Below are 19,005 nucleotides of genomic sequence, written 5' to 3'. Positions count from 1 at the left end.
CAATGGAATATTACTCAGCCATGAATAGGAACGAAATTGGGTCATTTGCAGAGACGTGGATGAATCTAGAGACTGTCATACAGGGTGAAGTAAGTCAGAGAGAGAAAAACAAATATCGTATATTAACACATATATGTGGAACCTAGAAAAATGGTATAGATGAACCGGTTTGCAGGGCAGAAATTGAGACACAGATGTAGAGAACAAACGTATGGACACCAAGGGGGTAAAGCGGTGGTGGGTGGGGGTGGTGGTGTGCTGAATTGGGAGATTGGGATTGACATATATACACTGATGTGTATAAAACGGATGACTAATAAGAACCTGCTGTATAAAAAAATAAATAAAATAAAATTTGAAATAAAAGAATATTACCAGATGTAGGATGCCTAGAGGGAGACTGGGAGACAGGAAAGAGAGCTATCTGCCAGAGTGGTGAGCTCTGCATAAACCATTGTTAGCCAATACTGGACAGCTATTTTATATATATATGTATATATATAGGGGACTTCATGATAAGCAAATTGAATATTCTCATTTATGTCAGCTCCCTAGTGAAATGCTACTAATAAAGATAAAATAGTTTAAAATTGTAAACACGCAAGGATGAAAAGAACAGAAGAGCCAAGAGCAGGTAATAGAGTTGACAACATTTTAGAAAATCACAAGCAAATAAATGCGTGATAAACTGAGTTGGCAGAATGGAAAAAACTAAAACCTAAAGCCTTCAAGAAACAATGTAGTTCAAGCCATAGAACTCCAGAAGATCTTAGGATTTGGAGTTATCAGGTACCTCATAGAGTGTAGGGTAAGGAATAAGTCTAAGAACAGAAGGATTAGTTGAAAGTCTATAGAAAGAGAAGTAAGACTCCCAGTTCACTTGCCACTCTGCATAGCCAAGCAACTACCCGAGCACACACCCCAGTGGGAGACTGGAGGTTTACTTTCTGAAGAAATTCAAACCCAAGAAGCTTTGGACTCTGAACTGCCTGGTATACTGGGGCAAGAAGTAAGACGCCTTACTAAAAACAAGGGGATTCAGTGAAAGTCCTACATACCAACACTGAATTCCCCAACTGTTTTTTCCTGCTTAACTCCCAAAATGGAATCCAGATTATACCCCTAGGCAAAAGGTTGGAGGATGCTCTCTGGAAAAAAACAGTCCAAGCAATGAGAGTTGCTGGACTGGCATGTCCCCCACAGAAAGGGCTCACCCACTCATTCTACAGTGAAGTCCCCAGTCAGCAAGCACTGCCAATACACAGACTATCTGATCAGCTTTTTTAAGTCTCATTCATAAAGAAGAATTGACAACCAAAGATTACTGGACATTAAAGAAAGCCTGTATTTTTTTTTAAAGTCTGAAACAAACAGAAAAAGAAAGAAAGAAACCCAAAAGTAACAGAAAATGGAGAAGGAGGAGACAAAAAAATAATAATAACAATAATAATGATAATAGAAAATAATCGGAATTAGAGGATAAGAGTTTTCTACTGAAAGGACTCACTAGCAAGGTAAACAAAAGCAAAATAAACAAATGGGACTACATCAGACTAAAAATATTTTGCACAACAAAGGGAACTATCAACAAAATGAAAAGGCCGCCTACTGAATGGGAGAAGATATTTGCAAGTGATATATCTGATAAGGAGTTAGTATCCAAAATACACAAAGAATTCAGACAACTCAACATCAAAAAAACAACCAACCAGATTAAAAAATGGACAGAGGACCTGAATAAACATTTTCCCAAAGAAGACACAGAGATGGCCCATAGACACAGGAAAAGATGCTCAACATCACTAACCACCAGGGAAATGCAAATCCAAACCACAATGAGATATCATCTCACACCTGTCAGAATGGCTATTATGAAAAAGACAAGAAATAACAAGTGTTTACAAGGATGCGGAGAAAGGGAACCCTTGTGCACTGTTGGTGCAACCACTATGGAAAACAGTATGGAGGCTCTTCAAAAAATGAAAAATAGAACTACCACACAATCCAGCAATTCCAAGTCTGGTATTTTTCCAAAGAAAACAAAAACACTAATTTGAAAAGAGGTATGCACCCCTATGTTCATTGCTGCATTATTCACAATAGCCAAGATATGGAAGCAACCTAAGTGCCCATCAATAGATGAATGGATAAAGACGATGTGGGGTATACACACGTGTGCACGTGCACACACACATACACTGGAATATTACTCAGCCATAAAAGAGAACAAAATCTTGCCATTTGCAATAACATGGATAGACCTAGAGGGTATTATGCTAAGTGAAATAAGTCAGACAGCAAAAGACAAATACTATATGATTTCACTTATATGTGGAATCTAAAAAACAAAACAAATGAACAAACATAACAAAACAGAAATAGAGTCAGAGCTACAAAGAACAAACAGGTGGTTGCCAAAAGAAGGCCAGTAGGTGGGGGAAGGAGTGAAACAGGTGAGGGTAATTAAGAGATACAAACTTTCAGTTACAAAACAGATGAGCCACAAGGATGAGATGTACAGTGTGGGGAATACAGTCAATGATAATGTAATATCTTTGTCTGGTGACAGATGGTAACTAGACTTATTGTGGTGATCATTTTGTAATGTATAGAAATAATCGAATCACTGTGTTTCGCACCAGGAACTAACATAGTGTTGTAGGTCAGTTATACTTCAAAAACGAACTCATAGAAAGAGAGATCAGATTTCTGGTTACTAGAGGTAGGGGTGAGATGGGAGGGTGGGAATTGGGTGAAGGTAGTCAAAAGGTACAAACTTCCAGTTATAAGATAAGTAAGCACTAGGGATGTAATGTATACCATGATTAATATAATTAACACTGTTGTGTGTTATATATGAAAGTTAAGAGAGTAAATTTTAAGAGTTCCCATCACAAGGAAGAAAATTTATTTTTCTTTAATTTTGTGTCTATATGACATGATGGATGTTCTCTAAACTTATTGTGGTAATCATTTCATGATGTATGTAAAGTCAAATCATTATGCAGTACACCTTTAACTTATACAGAGCCGTATGTCAGTTATATCTCAATAAAACTGGAAGGAAATAAACAAACAAAACAAAACAAGAACAAAGGACTCACTAAAGTGAGATCAAAACAGTGAAGAAAAAAAGACCCAAACAAAAGCTTATCACTGTGAAATTTCTGAATACTGAGGTTAAAGAATAAAATCCTAAAAGCTTCCAGAGAGAGGAATCAGCTCACACACAAAGGATCAGGAATCAGAATGTTATCTGGTTTCTCAGTTGCCACATGCAAAGTTAAATGACAGTGAAACAATACTTCAGAAATTCCAAAGGAAAGATCATTTCAGTCTTGAATTTTATATGCAAGCAAACTATCACTCAAGTGTGAGAATGGAATAAAGGTATTTTTAAATATTCAAGGTGTTAAAAAAGATACCTCTCATGTGGCCTTTTCCCAGAAAGCTGTTATAGAATATGCTTCACCAAAATGAGGCAGTAAATCAAGAAAGAAGTGATGAGATCTAGGAAACAAGAGCCTCAGCACAGAAGTACAGTTGGCCCTCTGTATCCACCGATGCAAAACCCTGGATGTGGAGGGTTGACTATGTTCATTGTACATTCAACACCATTTTATATGCAGGACTTAAACATCCACAGAGTTTGGTGTCTGCAGAGGCTCCTGGAGCTGATCCCCTGGGGATACAGGGGGATGACTGTAAACAAAATTTCCAGAATTATGGTGAAAGGAAGTTCTAGGAAGGTAACAATGGAACCAGCCTAGAGAACAGCCTGTTCAGATTGGAGCGGAGAGAAGGGTGCTTCAGGAAACAATCTCCAAGGGGGGAAATGGGCTTGATAGATTATATGGTGTCTTTAATCAGATTGGGAAGGATTTAAAGTTTTGTCCTAATTGGGGGAAAATCTAGTGATAGGTACGTGGATACTCAACAAGTAGTACTATCCACAAGATAGGTACTCAACAAGTGGGGAAAATGGCAATTATCACTTCAGGAAAAACAAAAGGTCAAAAAAGGAATAGTATACTATATGGCTTAGCAGTAAACAGTATTTTTGTAGGTATAAGGTAAACACTAAATATTGATTTAACAAAAAATGTTATATTCAAAAATAATTGAATATCTTGAGAGGATGAGGAGAAGTATATTTGGGAGAGTGGAGAGTTAAATCCTCATATTTAATAAGAAGTCAGTAGGTAATATATGGGGATAAGGAGATAAAATGTGCTAAGAAAAGAGCTAAATTCTCATTTTACATAGCACGAACATAGTAGATGATGTCTAAATGAGGGGGAAATAATAAGAAATATTAATATAAGTGTGTTATTTAGAAATATTAAGGTAAAGAAGAAACAACTAAAAGTGGTCGCTACTGAAGAGCAAAGAACTGCTTTTTCATTGTAAGCCTTTCAGTAGGTTAGACTTAAAACAGTACATGTACTTTATTTTAAAATTTTAATATATTCTTATTATGTATGAATGTCTATTTTAGTTCTGTATGTTGAAAGCTAAGAGGGCGACATGATAGAAGAATTCAGAGTTGTTATTGAGAGGTTCTAGCCTTGGCTTTGTCCCTTATCAGCTTTGAGACCTTGGGCAGGACACTTGTCTTACTGAGTCTTAGTTTCTTCATTTATGAAAGGATGGAGGTTGGAAAAGATAATCTCCATGATCTCTTTAAGCTAGATATCCCAAGATTCTATGATAAAGATAATAATTCTATACAACAAATGAAGAGTTAAGACTTGGGTGGAGGCTTGAAATTCCCACATTTTCCTTTCTTAGTTGAAATCAGACTTGGAGAGAAATTTTCACTGTGGTCTCTGAAAAGAATTCAACACCCACCTTCCATTGTGGAGCCTGGGGCAGGCAATTGACTACGTACTGGCTCAGGGACACATAGCTTAGTGTTATTTTAGTATGGGGTGGTTTTATTTTTTTTGATATTTAATATTTTTCAGTATGAATCACAGGTGAAATTTCCATGCCATGTGTAAACAATTTCACTTTTTTATTGAAACAATGAATTCAGGAATGTCATATTGGGATGTCGGCCATTTTACTTTTATCAATGTATGGAAAAATGCTTTTATATTAATATAAGAAATGATGTCATTTAATATGGAGGAGATCTTATAATTCAAGGTCAGCAAATCTCAGGAGGTGATTTAGGTCACCAAGCTAGCTTTGGAAAAGGAAAAGAATATTTTCCCTTTGTCTTCTCAAGATTTTGTTTTTTGGGTTTTTTTAACCAATTTTCCTCTTAGACTTTGGGGTAGCTGGTGTAGTGGCACGGTTGTGAAAAGGAGACTCTGACTAATAATATCTTTGCCATTGAAACATGTGGCTTTGGAAAATTTCCTTGCTCTTTTTCTGGGCTTCAGTTTTACCATCTGCACAAGAAAAGGATTAGCTTAAATAATATTCAAAATACCTTTTAGCTTTAACATTCTGTGTTTCTACCTCCTTATTTTATGTGTGTATTCAGACCATTCAAGAGACCTGATTAGGTTTGGGGGTTTCTTTTTAAAGTTCAGTGTAGTGAGAGTGAACTCTTTCTCTGTTAAATGTCACTCACTCACACTTAAGTGAAAAGTCAATTGAGTACTAGCTACAAACAAAAGAAAACTTACTTTGATTTTTTGTTGATAGTGGTTTAATTTTTTAAAAGAGGAAAATATTTAAAAGTTTAACTTAACCACTTTTAAATTAGGTGCTAGAAAAGTAAAACTTCAATACAGATGACCCTTCATATCTGTACATCAGTATGCAGTTTACAGAGTCCTTTCTTCATATATATTATGTCATTTGAAAAATACATTTCTACAGGACTGTGTTGTATACTTACTCTGTATTTGATGCTGTGTGTGTGAGCGTGTGTATGAATATGCACATATACTTAACCTCAGGTCTCTATTATGTTTAGTGAAGGAAGCAAATGGTCTTCAGAGACAAAGTGAGAGGAGACGGGAACAGACAGATGAAAACCATTTAGTAGGTTACCCAAGGCACATAGAAGGACACATAATTTTAGAAAATCAGCCTCTAGCAGAAATAAGTAAAGCTAAGAGCAGATCTTGCCCACAGGCCATAGTTTCCTCATACTAGCTCTATAGCTCTGTACTCTGGTCCTAGAGAAAGAGGAAAGTTAGAGGCACAAGAGAAATAACATAAAGCACAGCCTCTGTCAAAAGTGACTTGCTGTTTATTTGTTTAATAAGCGTTGACTGAGCACTAGCACTGTGTCAGACACTTGGGGATCAGAGATGCAACATGACCCTTATTCTTGATTCTACAAAGGGAAAAGGGTCAGTGTAAAAAAAGACTGGATGTGCTCAGAGTGTGTAATACCAACCTTCAGTACCTAAAATGAAATACTGGTTTTATGGTATATGTCCCTGGAGTTGATGTTAGCAAACTCTACAGGGGTCTTGGAAATATCCTGATCCCACAGTTGGTGGTTCTTAGTCTTCTCCAGCGTTAGAGGGCAAGGGAGCAGGAAATGAGGAGCAACCTTTAAACACCATCCAAAAAGTGAGGTTGATGATGTTGGGATCATATACTCACATTTCCTCTTTCAGCGTTTAAAACGGCGTGGGGTCGGGGGGACACTTGTTTAGTGAATCATGTTTGGGAAGCATTGCCTAGTATCTGCCAAAATTTCTTTTAATTCTGTTTTTCCACCTTTGCAGCTAAGATATCAACATGGACTAGGGACTCCAGACTTGAGGCAAACCCTCCCTAACCTGAAAAACTTCATGGAGCACGGACTAATGGTCAGGTGGTGAGTACCTATATCTCTCATACCCAGAAACTGCAATGTGGATAATAATCCTGAGAAACTTGCCTGACTTCCACATCGCTCCACACCTGCCTTCTGGGTTTTCTTCTGTAATAAGATATCTGAAGAAAAGGAAAGGCAGCCATCATACTTGTGTAGGTCTAAGCTCCAGTCTGGCTAAGAGGGCGAAACACCCACAAAGGGGGGCGGGTTCAAAGGGGTATTGTTTGGACATGGGAAGGTTGGTGGGACAAGGAGTCCTTGAGTGCTTGGCTGAAGCAGAGTCTGGAGGATAGCCATGTGATTCGTAAAAGGGGGACATGGAGCCCCCAGGACTTTTCCAAAGAACAAGCGAAGGACAGAATAAGCTTCAGGATCAGTGGTTGTGAGAGTGAAGGGAAGAAAGCACACAAGATAGGTCAGACTGTCAGGACCTAGTCTGAGACCAAGAGACACACACATACTGGAACGTTTCTCATATGTGATGTCAGTGCCTATTGTGCCAGAAGGGCAAGCTGCTGCCTAAAAGTGCTTTGTCAGGATGGACATGACCCTCTTCCAAAGACAAGGGGAGAGGGAAAGTGATGCAAAGAAAACATTAGATGATTCGTTTGACTTAAATAAATGGAAAGCTGTTGGCTCAAGTCATTTAGTAATTCGAATCCTTCAATGATGGGCAATGACTTACAAAATCACGTGAATTCAAATCAGGCCTTTAGAGTTAGACAACTGGGAACAGCATGGTTTCTTCTAAAGAGCAATGGCTTCCGATCCCAGATCTTTTTCTGATTTTCTATGTGAATTTTTTTTTTTTAAGTTTTGAGATCCCTTTATTCAAGCCAAATTGTTCAACAACCTATTTTAAAAACCTCAAATAAGTAAGTTATCCATGTAACCTTGCCATTTCAAGTTTCTGATTTGCTGTGTGAATTTAAACTCCTACCTCTCTGAAATGTAATTTCCTCATCTATAATCCCTGCTCTGCTCATCTCACTGGTTTGTGGTGAGGATGAAGTGAGATGGTAGGTGGAAAAATAATTTGTGGGGAGGAAAGTACAAGAATAGTTTCAGTTTCTTCTGTGCCATCAAGATAGGCCTTGAGGATAACAAGAAAGTGACATCTATGATTTACCTTTGACGTTTTCTGTTTTTGTCTCATGATCTTCCAAATGCAAATTCTGGATGTCTGACTTTAGATAGGACTTCTGTTAAGCAAATACACAACTGTTTAAAAAATTCTACTTAGAATATCAAAATAATTATAAAAAATTCGTGTTGATATGGACCTGTATGCCCTGAGGAGTGAGGTCTAGGAACTGAGTTTTAATGTAAAACAATAGTAGTAATGATAATAATAATAATTTTAAAAGTGAGCTAGCAGGCATGTATTTAACATTGTCAGTGTAAAGTTCCGTGACAGGTACTCTGGAGGTAACAAGAAGTATAAGGCTCAAGCCCTACCTTCAAGGGGTTTGTGATCTAGTTGGAAACAACGTATATAATTCATGAAAGGTTTTATAACACAAATGGTAAATAACTTAAAATGATCAAAAAAAGAGGCAACTCACAGCACCACCTGATTAATCAACTAAAATGAATCTTGTTCAGTACAGACAGCAAATTGTCCCAGTGTCATTTATTGAAGACTCTATCTTTTGTCCACTGTTGATAACGCCGTCTCTTTCATACATCAAGTTCACTTACACACAGATTTGTTTCCAGGCTCCCTATTCTGCTTCATCGTTTTATTGTCTATCTATAGGCTAGTACCACATTTTTAATTAATATAAGGTGTAATTTCTATAAGTCTTATTGAGGTTTGAGCATCTCTCTTCCCCCTGACATTTGGAACCACTTGAGAGAGGAGATACAAGAGACAGACTAATAGGAATCAAAATGTCAGTTTTATTACTGATAAAGCTGCATTTTCCAAGTGGCTTTAGATCTATCATAAAAGGGCTTGCAAAGACATCACTCAAAATTAAACTTACTCTTGCAATCACGATGTGAACTGGAGAACCTCAGGCTTTCCCCGCAGAGGCAGGCCCTTAACTATACTGTAGAGGGCTGTCAGGTGACTCCTGCAAGAACCCAGATGGGGCTAAGCCAAGAATACCCAGGTTTTATTTTTCCCTCTAAATTCACTGATTAGAAAAGGCCCTCCTCCTCTAAGAGCGAGTGGGAGGATGGAGAGAGGCCAGGAGTGTTACTCTTAAATCATGTTCCTTCATAGCAAGGGAAAGGGAAGATTTCCCCAACTTACTTGATGTCTGGTCGGGTGAGGCTCCTACTTATGATCCTTCTTCAAAACTCTTTTGGCTTTTCTGGACTTATGAACTGTATTTGAGTGATTTGACAGCTTTATGATATTGAGTCTTTCTAACTGTGAACATGGTATCTCTTTATATGCTTTCTTTCCGTTTTTTAAACATACCTCAGTGAAGTTTTAAAATTTTCTTCATAAAGATCTTACACATCTTTTATTAGATACTTAGCCCTAGGTAGCTTACCATTTTGGTTGCTGTTATAAATTTTTTTATTACAACATCCAACTTTTTTGTGGCTAGTATACAGGAATACTACTGATTTTTGTATTTTGAGAATGTATCCAGCAGCCTTGCTAACGTTAATTACAATGGTTTATCTTAGATTCTCTCGGATTTTTCTGTGGGTACAGTCATATTTTTTTTAGTGAATGATGGTGTCGTTTCTTCCTATTTTTACAACTTTTATTACTTTTTCTTGTCCTTTGTTTTATTATGGAAGAGGAGCAGCGATAGTGGATATCCTTGTCTTATTCCTGACTTTAAAGAGAATGCTTCTTTTCACCATTAAGTATTATATTTATTGCAAGTTTGGATAGATATTATTTATTAGCAAAAGGAAGTTTCTTTCTATTCCCAGTTCACTAAGAGTTGCTTTTTTTAAAATCATGAATGTGTATATTTTGGATTTTATAAAATGCTTATTATGTTTATTGAGATAACACTATATTCTTCTTTACTGTGTTAATAACTAGTAATAACATTTTCTGATGTTAAATCATCTTTGCCTCCTGGGCTATAATCTGCTTGGTTGTGATGAATTATTTTTTGTATATTGTTGGATTCGATTTGCTGATTTACTTTTTTATTTTTTTAAAAACTTATTTTATTGAAGTATAGTTGATTTACAATGTTGTGTTAGTTTCTGCTTTACAGCAAAGTGATTCAGTTATACATATATATACATTATTTTTCATATTCTTTTCCATTATGGTTTATCACACAGGATGTTGAGTATAGTTCCCTGTGCTATACAGTAGGACCTTGTTGTTTATCTATTCTATATATAATAGTTTGCATCTGCTAATCCCAAACTCCCAATCCATCCCTTCCTTACCCGCTATCCCCCTTGGCAGCCACAAGTTTGTTCTCTATGTCTGTGAGTCTGTTTGTTTCATAGATAAGTTCATTTGTGTCATATGTCAGATTCTACATATAAGTGATGTCATATGGTATTTGTCTTTCTCTTTCTTACTTAGTATGATAATCTCTAGGTCCATCCATGTTGCTTCAAATGGCATTATCTCATTCTTTTTATGGCTGTGTAGTATTCCATTATAGATACAGGTATAGATATATAGATCATATCTTTTTTTTTTAAATTTTATTGGCGTATAGTTGATTTACAATGCTGTGTTAGTTTCAGGAGTACAGCATAGTGATTCAGTTATACATACACATATATTCATTCTTTTTCAGATTCTTTTCCCGTATAGGTTATTACAGAATATTGAGTAGAGTTCCCTGTGCTATACAGTAGGTCCTTGTTGGTTATCTATTTTATATATAGTAGTGTGTGTTTCTTAATCCCAACCTCCTAATTTATCTCTCCCCCACCATGTTTCTCCCTTGGTAACCATTAGTTGGTTTTTGAGTCTATGTTTTGTAAATATGTTCATTTATATCATTTTTTAAATTAGATTCCATGATTTGCTAATATTTTTAGGATATCAGCCTCTGTAAATGAGATGAGGCTAGCCTATAATTTTTCTTTCTCATATAATAATCTTTGTCTGATTTTGGTAACAAGGTTGTAACAGCCTCATAAAATAAATTGAGGCTCTTTCCCTTCTTTTCTATTATTCTTTTCTGTCCTCTGGAACAGTTTATGTAACATAGGAATTATCTATATCTTGAAGGTCTGAAAAACCTAGTATTTTTCATTTGTTGAGAGGGAAAGTATAGATTTTTAGCTACTGACTTAATTTTCATGATGATTATGAGTCTATTTATGTTCCGTTTTTCCAGTTCCTCCTTAACGTACTCCAGTCTGATTTCAGTTCTATCAGTATACTGAAATTCCTCTTATCTAGGTAGGTGTCTAGAACTCTGTGTTGCCAAACCCAGCAGCCACTTTTCCATCCTTATCCTACTAGTCTGTATTTAGTGGCATTTGGCCTTGCTGGCTGTTCCTGCCTTCTTGAAACATTCTCCTTTCTTGGCTTCCACAATACTACCCTCCCCTGGTTTTCCTCCTTTCAGCTGTACTTTTTCTGCCTGTTTTTCCTGTTCGTCCTCCTTTTCTTGATCATTAAATATGTAGATCTCCATAGTATTCTCCTTTTCTCTCTCTTTCTTCTCATGTGAGCTCATCCACTGCCCCCATTTTGAAAACCATCTGTATGCTATGACCCTCCAAGTTATGTTTTCAGCATAAACCTCTCCTGCAAACTCTATAGTCAGAGACCTGCTTGACACCTCCCCTTGGAGTATCACAGGCACCTCAGCCTCAACATCTAAAACTGTCCTTCACCAGGCTTCTTCAGCTCAGCAAATGACACCCTGTCTACCCAGTTGCTCAAACCAGAGAAACGTCCTTGATTTCCTTCTTTTCTTCACTCCTACCTGAGCCAGTCTAGTTCATCAGCAAACCGTGTCATCTCTACCCACCAAGTGTACTTCCCACCATCTCTGCTGCCACCACCCCAGTCCAAGTCACCACCTGCTCTTACCCAGACACTGCAGCAGTCCAGTCTGTCTCCCTAATTTCCCTCTTGTCCCACCTCTGTTCATTCTCTGCAGCAGCCAGAGTGACTTTTTAAAATTTTAGCCGTATCTTAATCACTCCCTAGCTTCAGCGGCTAGAGTAAAATCCAAGCCCTTTTCTGTGGTCTCCCGACCACCTGCCTCTCCCCCTCCTCTCATTTGTAGTCCTATACTGACCTCCTCTTAGCATGAAAAAGCTCTTTCCTGACTCGTCACACTCGCTGTCCTTCTGTCTAGAATGTGCTCTCCCTCTTGCTTCTCTCCCACCACCATCCACACCCATCCCTTCATATAGAGGGAACAGTTTTAGAAAAGGCACAGTAGCTTTACTGGCAAAGAATAGACCACTTGGCTAGAGTGCAAATTCATTTTAGAAACAGAGAGAATCTGGGTTTTCTGGTACTTAGAGCTTATACAATTTAGGAACCCTTTCAAGAAAACAATACAAAACTGAAAATACAAAATTAGAAGAAAAAAAAAAGAAGTAAATATTTTAAGTGAGAAACAAAATCACAACAAATTACTGGAACTTTAGAGATCAGATCCCTTTCCCTTTCTTCTGTGATCTCTTTAGACAATTTACCCGAAATGCTTCCTCACTGCAACCTGACTGTCCTTTCCCTCCTAAAACACCGTCATTTCCAGCAACTCTCATTTCTGAGGTTCAGATAAATTAAATGACTTTCCAGGGACTTCCCTGGTGGCGCAATGGTTAAGAATCCACCTGCCAATGCAGGGGACATGGGTTCGAGCCCTGGTCTGGGAAGATCCCACATGCCGCGGAGCAGCTAAGCCCGTGCACCACAACTACTGAGCCTGCGCTCTAGAGCCCACGAGCCACAACTGCTTAGCCCGCGTGCCGCAACTACTGAAGCCCACGGGCCTAGAGCCTGTGCTCCGCAACAAGAGAAGCCCCCGCAATGAGAAGCCCAAGCACCGCAACGAAGAGTAGCCCCCGCTCGCCACAACTAGAGAAAGCCCACATGCAACAACGAACACCCAGCTCAGCCAAAAATAATATAAATTAACTTTTTTAAAAAAAGAAAAAATATAAATGACTTTCCAAGCATGATTGACCTATGAGCCTGTGGCAATAAAACTGGAGTCTAGGTCTCCTGGCACTGACGTAGTAACCCATTAAGCCCCACACTCACACATTATGTAGTGCCCCTCTGAGCCACTGTCCCAAGCACATTAACACTGAATGAGTAGTAGGTACCACTTTATGGTGCTGTAATGAAAAGTAGGCTACTGAGACAGATGCAAAGTACCACAAAATGCATGCTACATAACGATCCAAGTAAAGACCGCTGCGGAAGCCAGGCTGGAGGTTACAAATCTAAACAAAGCTGGAACAAACACTTTTAGCCTCAGAGGAAACCTCAGAATTTCTGAGAGCAGCCATGAACTGAGGAATTACCTCCCAAGCCCGTGCTCCTTAGGGCAAAGGGTAAAAAAACTCACGCTTCCAAGGGAGCCTCTTACATCTTTTGTAAAAGAAAACACTTCCAGTTTCTGTGTGATTGTTACCATTCACAGATTGGTCCCTTGTGGAAGCAGGTTGCCGTATGTTCTTTTGGTGTCGAGGATTTCAAACTGGCTGTGAGGATCAGTGCAGCCAGTGAATTCCCCCTTATGGCAAGCTTCAAAGTTATGTGACAGCTTGTTTTGTTTTGTTTTTCAAAGAAAAGACAATGTGATTAAAATTCCTTTAATGAAGTGATTTTTTTTCTTTCACATTACAGAATTCTTATCTAATATCAAAGCATCTACCTGATTAATCCTAAAACTATCCCTCTTCCACATGAACGCAGTTACCTGGGGCACAGTTCTCAGCGCTTTATGCTAGTCCTTTCCAAAAGAAGTCTCCTTTTTCTCATCCTTGGATCAGTAACCTCGTTGTAACTGCCAAGCAACACAATTTTGAAAAGCAGAATTTCAGCTCAGAGGTTGTACTCTTGAATATTTTGGTTAAAAGCCACCAGCATGCCACTTAAACATCGCATTTTTTCTTTCTTTTACTACTAACTACAAAGTGGTCCAAGATTCCATTTGACATGCGCATGCACAGCTGATGCTGGTGCTGAATTATGGTCAGGGAAGAATGTACACACAAGGCGCTGCTTGATGGCTGCCAGTGAGACGATAAGTTTAGAACTGAGAGGAAGAGATTATGTGCTGTGTTGCTGTGAATGGGCTGTGCGACAGGGCCCCCACATGCAGGTCCCGGGACAGCACCTCCACCGTCTCTCACCCCAGCTCACCTGACCTCGAGACATGCCCCGCTCATTTCTGACCTCAGTTCTTTTCTCAGACAAGTTCCTACCACCTAGAATCACCTGCTTTTGCCTCTGCCCTCTCCAAATGTCGCTCTTACTTCAAGATCCAGTTCATGTCCTACCTCATTCATTCACTCACTCAGTAGGTGCAGAGATAACACGTGCTCCCTCGGTAGCTTAGGTTCACTTCTCCACTAAGTCTTACCCACTAGGCTTTTAAGCAGCAATGAGCAGGCAATGAAATGGGAACAAACAATATATAATAGACAGCAGAAAGTATGAGTACTGAAGAAAGGTGGATAAGTTATTTGGAACATTCTGAGGATGTCATTTACTTCCTGGTGTGAGGGGTGTGGGTGAGAATTGGACAAGCCTTCACTAAGGAGATGGCATTTAGTGGACCTGGAGCACAAGGAGAATTAGGGTGTGTGAAGATTGGGGTGTAGGCCAGAGTAGGAAGCCGTTGCCCAGTTGTAAAGAGCATGTAAAGACTATGGGTGTGGGCTTCCCTGGTGGTGCAGTGGTTGAGAATCTGCCTGCTAATGCAGGGGACACGGGTTCGCGCCCTGGTCTGGGAAGATCCCACATGCTGCGGAGCAACTAGGCCCGTGAGCCACAACTACTGAGACTGCGTGTCTGGAGCCTGTGCTCCGCAACAAGAGAGGCCACAATAGTGAGAGGCCCGCGCACCGTGATGAAGAGTGGTCCCCGCTTGCCGCAACTACAGAAAGCCCTAGCACAGAAATGAAGACCCAACATAGCAATCAATCAATCAATCAATCAATCAATCTTTAAAAAAAAAAAAAAAAGACTATGGGTGTGAATACCAACCCTCCCACTCACTGTCTCTGTGACTTCAGGCAAGTTTAAGCTCGCAGCTTAAATTTATCTGTAAAATGGAGATAATAGTGCCTACCTGAGAAAGTTGATATAAAGATTAAATACGTAAACACTTAACATACTTCCTGGCACATAGTAGTACTCAATAAATGGTAAGTATTATAAATATGTAATGGATAAGTGAATCATAGTTATTATCTCTGTTTTAAAAATTAAGTCCATTCTTTATTATAGGTATTTTGTTTTTACTTAAAATCTACAGTCTTCTCCTTACAGATAGGTATAGAACATGGTTCTTGGTCACATTTTTAATAATGGCTCATGCTGCCTTGTACGTTAGTGGTACAAAATATTCACCATCTCCCTTCCACTTTTCCCCAAGTCCTTTATATGACCCTTCTGAAGCCTTAGAGATAAGTACCCTACAAATCTATTTGCCTACCTACTTTTTTTGGTACCTACCTTCTTAGGTAACTCTCACCTCTAGTTAGAAGTTATGTAAAATAAAAGTTTCTTATTTGCAGAATTTTCCATGTTTTTATTTAAGCTTCTAACAACCCTGTGAAGGAGGCAGGGCAAGGATGATGATCACTAAATTACAGGTCAGAAAACTGAGACTTAGAAATATGAAGTGATTTGCCAAGATCACATGATAATAAGTGATGGAACTGGGACCAGAAACCCAGGTTATCTGACTCCTAGTTGCATGTTCTTTTTAGCATACCAGGCTGCCTCTTATTAGTTAGTGGTCATTCTTTTCCTTCTCTGCCCTTCCCAGCCCTCCTGTCTCTCTGCCACTGAATTTCTAACACCTATTACCTTCTCCAGGAAAGCCCATCAAAGTCAAATCCAGAGTACTAGAAAAATACACTGCAAAATCAGGACAGGCAGGTCTGGTGAAGACATTCTTTGTTGCTTATTTTACCCCATTTACTTCAGAGAGGTAGGAAACTCACAAGAGTGATAAAACTTTGTGAAGAATTTAAAAACTTTAAGACCAAAGGAAACAAAATTGATTATATGTTTCAACTCCATTGGTTAAGAAACAAGAAAGCTAAGGGAAGCACATGAGCTGGCTTAAAACATATGTTTGCCCAGAGTGTTTGTCTTCCTTGAATTTCATGTTTTTGTTTTTGTTTTCTCAGAATAAGACATGATAAAAGCAGGATTTCAAAACCATCTTTCCTGCTTTATACATGGAATCTTTTATTCTAAGTTCAATTTTTACTGACTGTAAAGCTTCACAATAACAGTGGAAAGAGCACTGAATTTGGGAGTCAGAAAACGTAGGCTCCAACTTCAGCTCTTTCATTTAATTTTCATAAACTGTTTTTGAGTATCAGTTTTTTTTAATGGAGTTAATAGCACCAGCCGTATTTCCCAAGCATAACTGTACAGAACAAATGAGATAATGTCTGTCCAAGTGGTTTAGAAACTAAAAAGGACTATACAAAATATTATTAAGTATTATTCATGCATTTAACAATTCATTAAGGGTCTCCTCTGCATATAGCACTATTCAAGAGACAAAAGAAAATTCAGAAGTGTAAGATTTGCCCTGCCTTTGCTTAGTTGACAGTTGTTTAGTTTATAATCTGAATGAGTAGATAAGACAAATATTTTGAAGAACAAGACTTGCAAAAATATTCTCATGCATTATTCAGTCTCGCTGTCCTGTGGGACTTAGAGCCTGAGCCCCGGCTTCAGTGGACAGTCTGTTACAATGATGGCGCTCAGCCTTGCACTGACTTACTTACTTGATGTTTTAGGACCAGGTGTGCCGTTTTTATAGAGACCACATGAATTTCAGTGACCTTAGTGAGAACACAGAGGAGAAGTATCCTTGGCTGTTCTGCAGCTTGCTGGAATACTTCTGATTCCCTCCAGTGTTTAATGATGTGACTTTGGGAGAAGCAACTAGTGGCTTTATGTAAGGTCATATCATTTCAGTGGTAAAATCTCTAGATAGTATTTCTGCTGACCTATTTCTGATCTAGTTCTCTATTCCTTTTTATAAATAGAATAAAGCTCACTCAAGCTTTTTTGAATGAACGAATGAATAAGAAAGAAAGAAGCTAAGAATTTTGACACACTTTAAGAAAATGGGCTTTTTCAGTCAATTAAAAATAATGAAAATCTAGAGCAAGTGAGCCAGTCTTTGTATAAAACCAGAAGGTAGCCATATAATAGTTCAGCTCTTAAGCCAAACCATCCACCTGTGAAAATGAGACCCTATCCAGCATTAACATTTTTTTAAAGCCTTACTTTTTAAAAGCAGGTCTGTCTTCTCTCCTTCCCTCCATCATTTGCTCATACTGAATTCAGAACTAGTCTCTAGCAGGTGACCCCCGAGGGACTTAAAAACCCTGTTGTCTAGCTGACATTGGTTTTTAAATTTAGATCAAATGACATTGTGTTTGAAGTCTCAAGAGCACTACCTAAGGTAGCTGTATCATATGCGCTTGCCTTTCAAAGTACTCCTTGCAGGCTGGCATCCTCAATAGGAAAAGTGAAGCCTGGTCAAAAATAAATGAAAAAGAAAGTTTTATTGGAGTTATTTACTCTAAGACAGCTATTTTAGACGGAACCTTGACAAGTCATCTCATTGCCTCCAGACAGGAACACACAAGGCATATGGGCATCTATAGTATTTTAAATGACCTTGGGGGATGAGGCTTCTTCCATAACTCATTCCAGAGTTTAAACACCCTCGCTTCAGGAAATTCTTCCCTATATTTAACTTACAGGCCCCCTTCTGCGGTTAACACCCATTTCCGCTTTTTTCTGTCTCCAGTCAGGATGGAGAACAGCTGGCCAACATCCTTTGTGTGCTAACCCTCCATCAGTGAGAAACTCATTTGGGCATCCCCGGGCTGCTTTTCTCAACCTCCAGCAACCAAGTCTTTGAACCAAACTGAGATCTTTTTCCGTTTTTATTTGTGCCTTGTCTCTCTCTTGTCATTCCTTTTGATTATCAATGAATAAAATTTGGAAAATGTAAAAATATACAGACGAGGAGAAAACAATAGCCCTATAATCCAGGGAGCGAAACCACTGTTAAGTTAGTCAGTTTTCTATGTGTTTCTTATGCATTTGAGATCATGTCATCTATACCAGCCCTGAAATATAGTCTGATCCACATATATAGAAACTTACATTTTCTGGTAGCCACATTGAAAAAAGGTAAAAAAGAATAGGCAAATTAATTTTAATCATAGTTTTTATTTAATTCCAATAAAATATTAACATGTAATCAGTATTTTAACTATTAACAAAATATTTTACATTCCATTTTTTATACTAAACTGTCTAAATCCAGTATATATTTTACATTTATAGCACATCTCAAATCCAACTGGCCACCTTGCAGGTACTCAGTACCATGTGACTAGTAGCTATAGTGTTGAAGCACAGTCCTTGCAGTTGTATATGCTGCTTTTTTGTCTATCATATCTTAAGCCTTTTACGAATGGCGTTACAAAAATTTTAGCATCATTTTAGTGGCTGCATAGTATTTCATCATTTAGACTTACTATAACTGTATCTTTAGAAAGTTTTGTTCTTCATGTTATGAGTAACCCTGTAGTATTCTTTTTTTACTTCTTTTTTACTTTTTTTTTTAATTAATTAATTTATTTATTTATGGCTGCGTTGGGTCTTTGTTTCTGTGCGAAGGCTTTCTCTAGTTGTGGCAAGCAGGGGCCACTCTTCATCGCGGTGTGCGGGCCTCTCACTATCGTGACCTCTCTTGTTGCGGAGCACAGGCTCCAGACGCGCAGGCTCAGTAGTTGTGGCTCACGGGCCTAGCTGCTCCGCGGCATGTGGGATCCTCCCAGACCAGGGCTCGAACCCGTGCCCCCTGCATTGGCAGGCAGACTCTCAACCACTGCGCCACCAGGGAAGCCCCTTTTTTACTTTTATATCAACTGTTTCTCAACACATTGCCAAAAGAAAAAAATATATATAAATTATTCCTTTTGGGTGCAACTAATCAAATCCACTTATTCATAAAACAAATATATCCACTTAGCATCTACTGTATACTCTGTACTACATTAGATTGGGAAGT

At 38.4% G+C, this 19,005-nt stretch overlaps 1 protein-coding gene across 1 annotated transcript in view; it reads left to right on the top strand.

The window, feature by feature from the left end:
• Positions 1-19,005, top strand: part of UVRAG (UV radiation resistance associated) — a 364,001-nt gene that overhangs the window by 329,686 nt on the left and 15,310 nt on the right. The window contains 1 exon segment of the mRNA XM_059930781.1: positions 6,699-6,790. Coding sequence (XP_059786764.1) covers positions 6,699-6,790 — 92 coding nt within the window.

This window comes from Balaenoptera ricei, chromosome 8, assembly GCF_028023285.1.
Source record: "Balaenoptera ricei isolate mBalRic1 chromosome 8, mBalRic1.hap2, whole genome shotgun sequence".
In the NCBI taxonomy this organism is placed as follows: domain Eukaryota; kingdom Metazoa; phylum Chordata; class Mammalia; order Artiodactyla; family Balaenopteridae; genus Balaenoptera; species Balaenoptera ricei.
The sequence above is the reverse complement of the archived record's forward strand: the minus strand, read 5'-3'. Positions and strand labels throughout refer to the sequence as shown.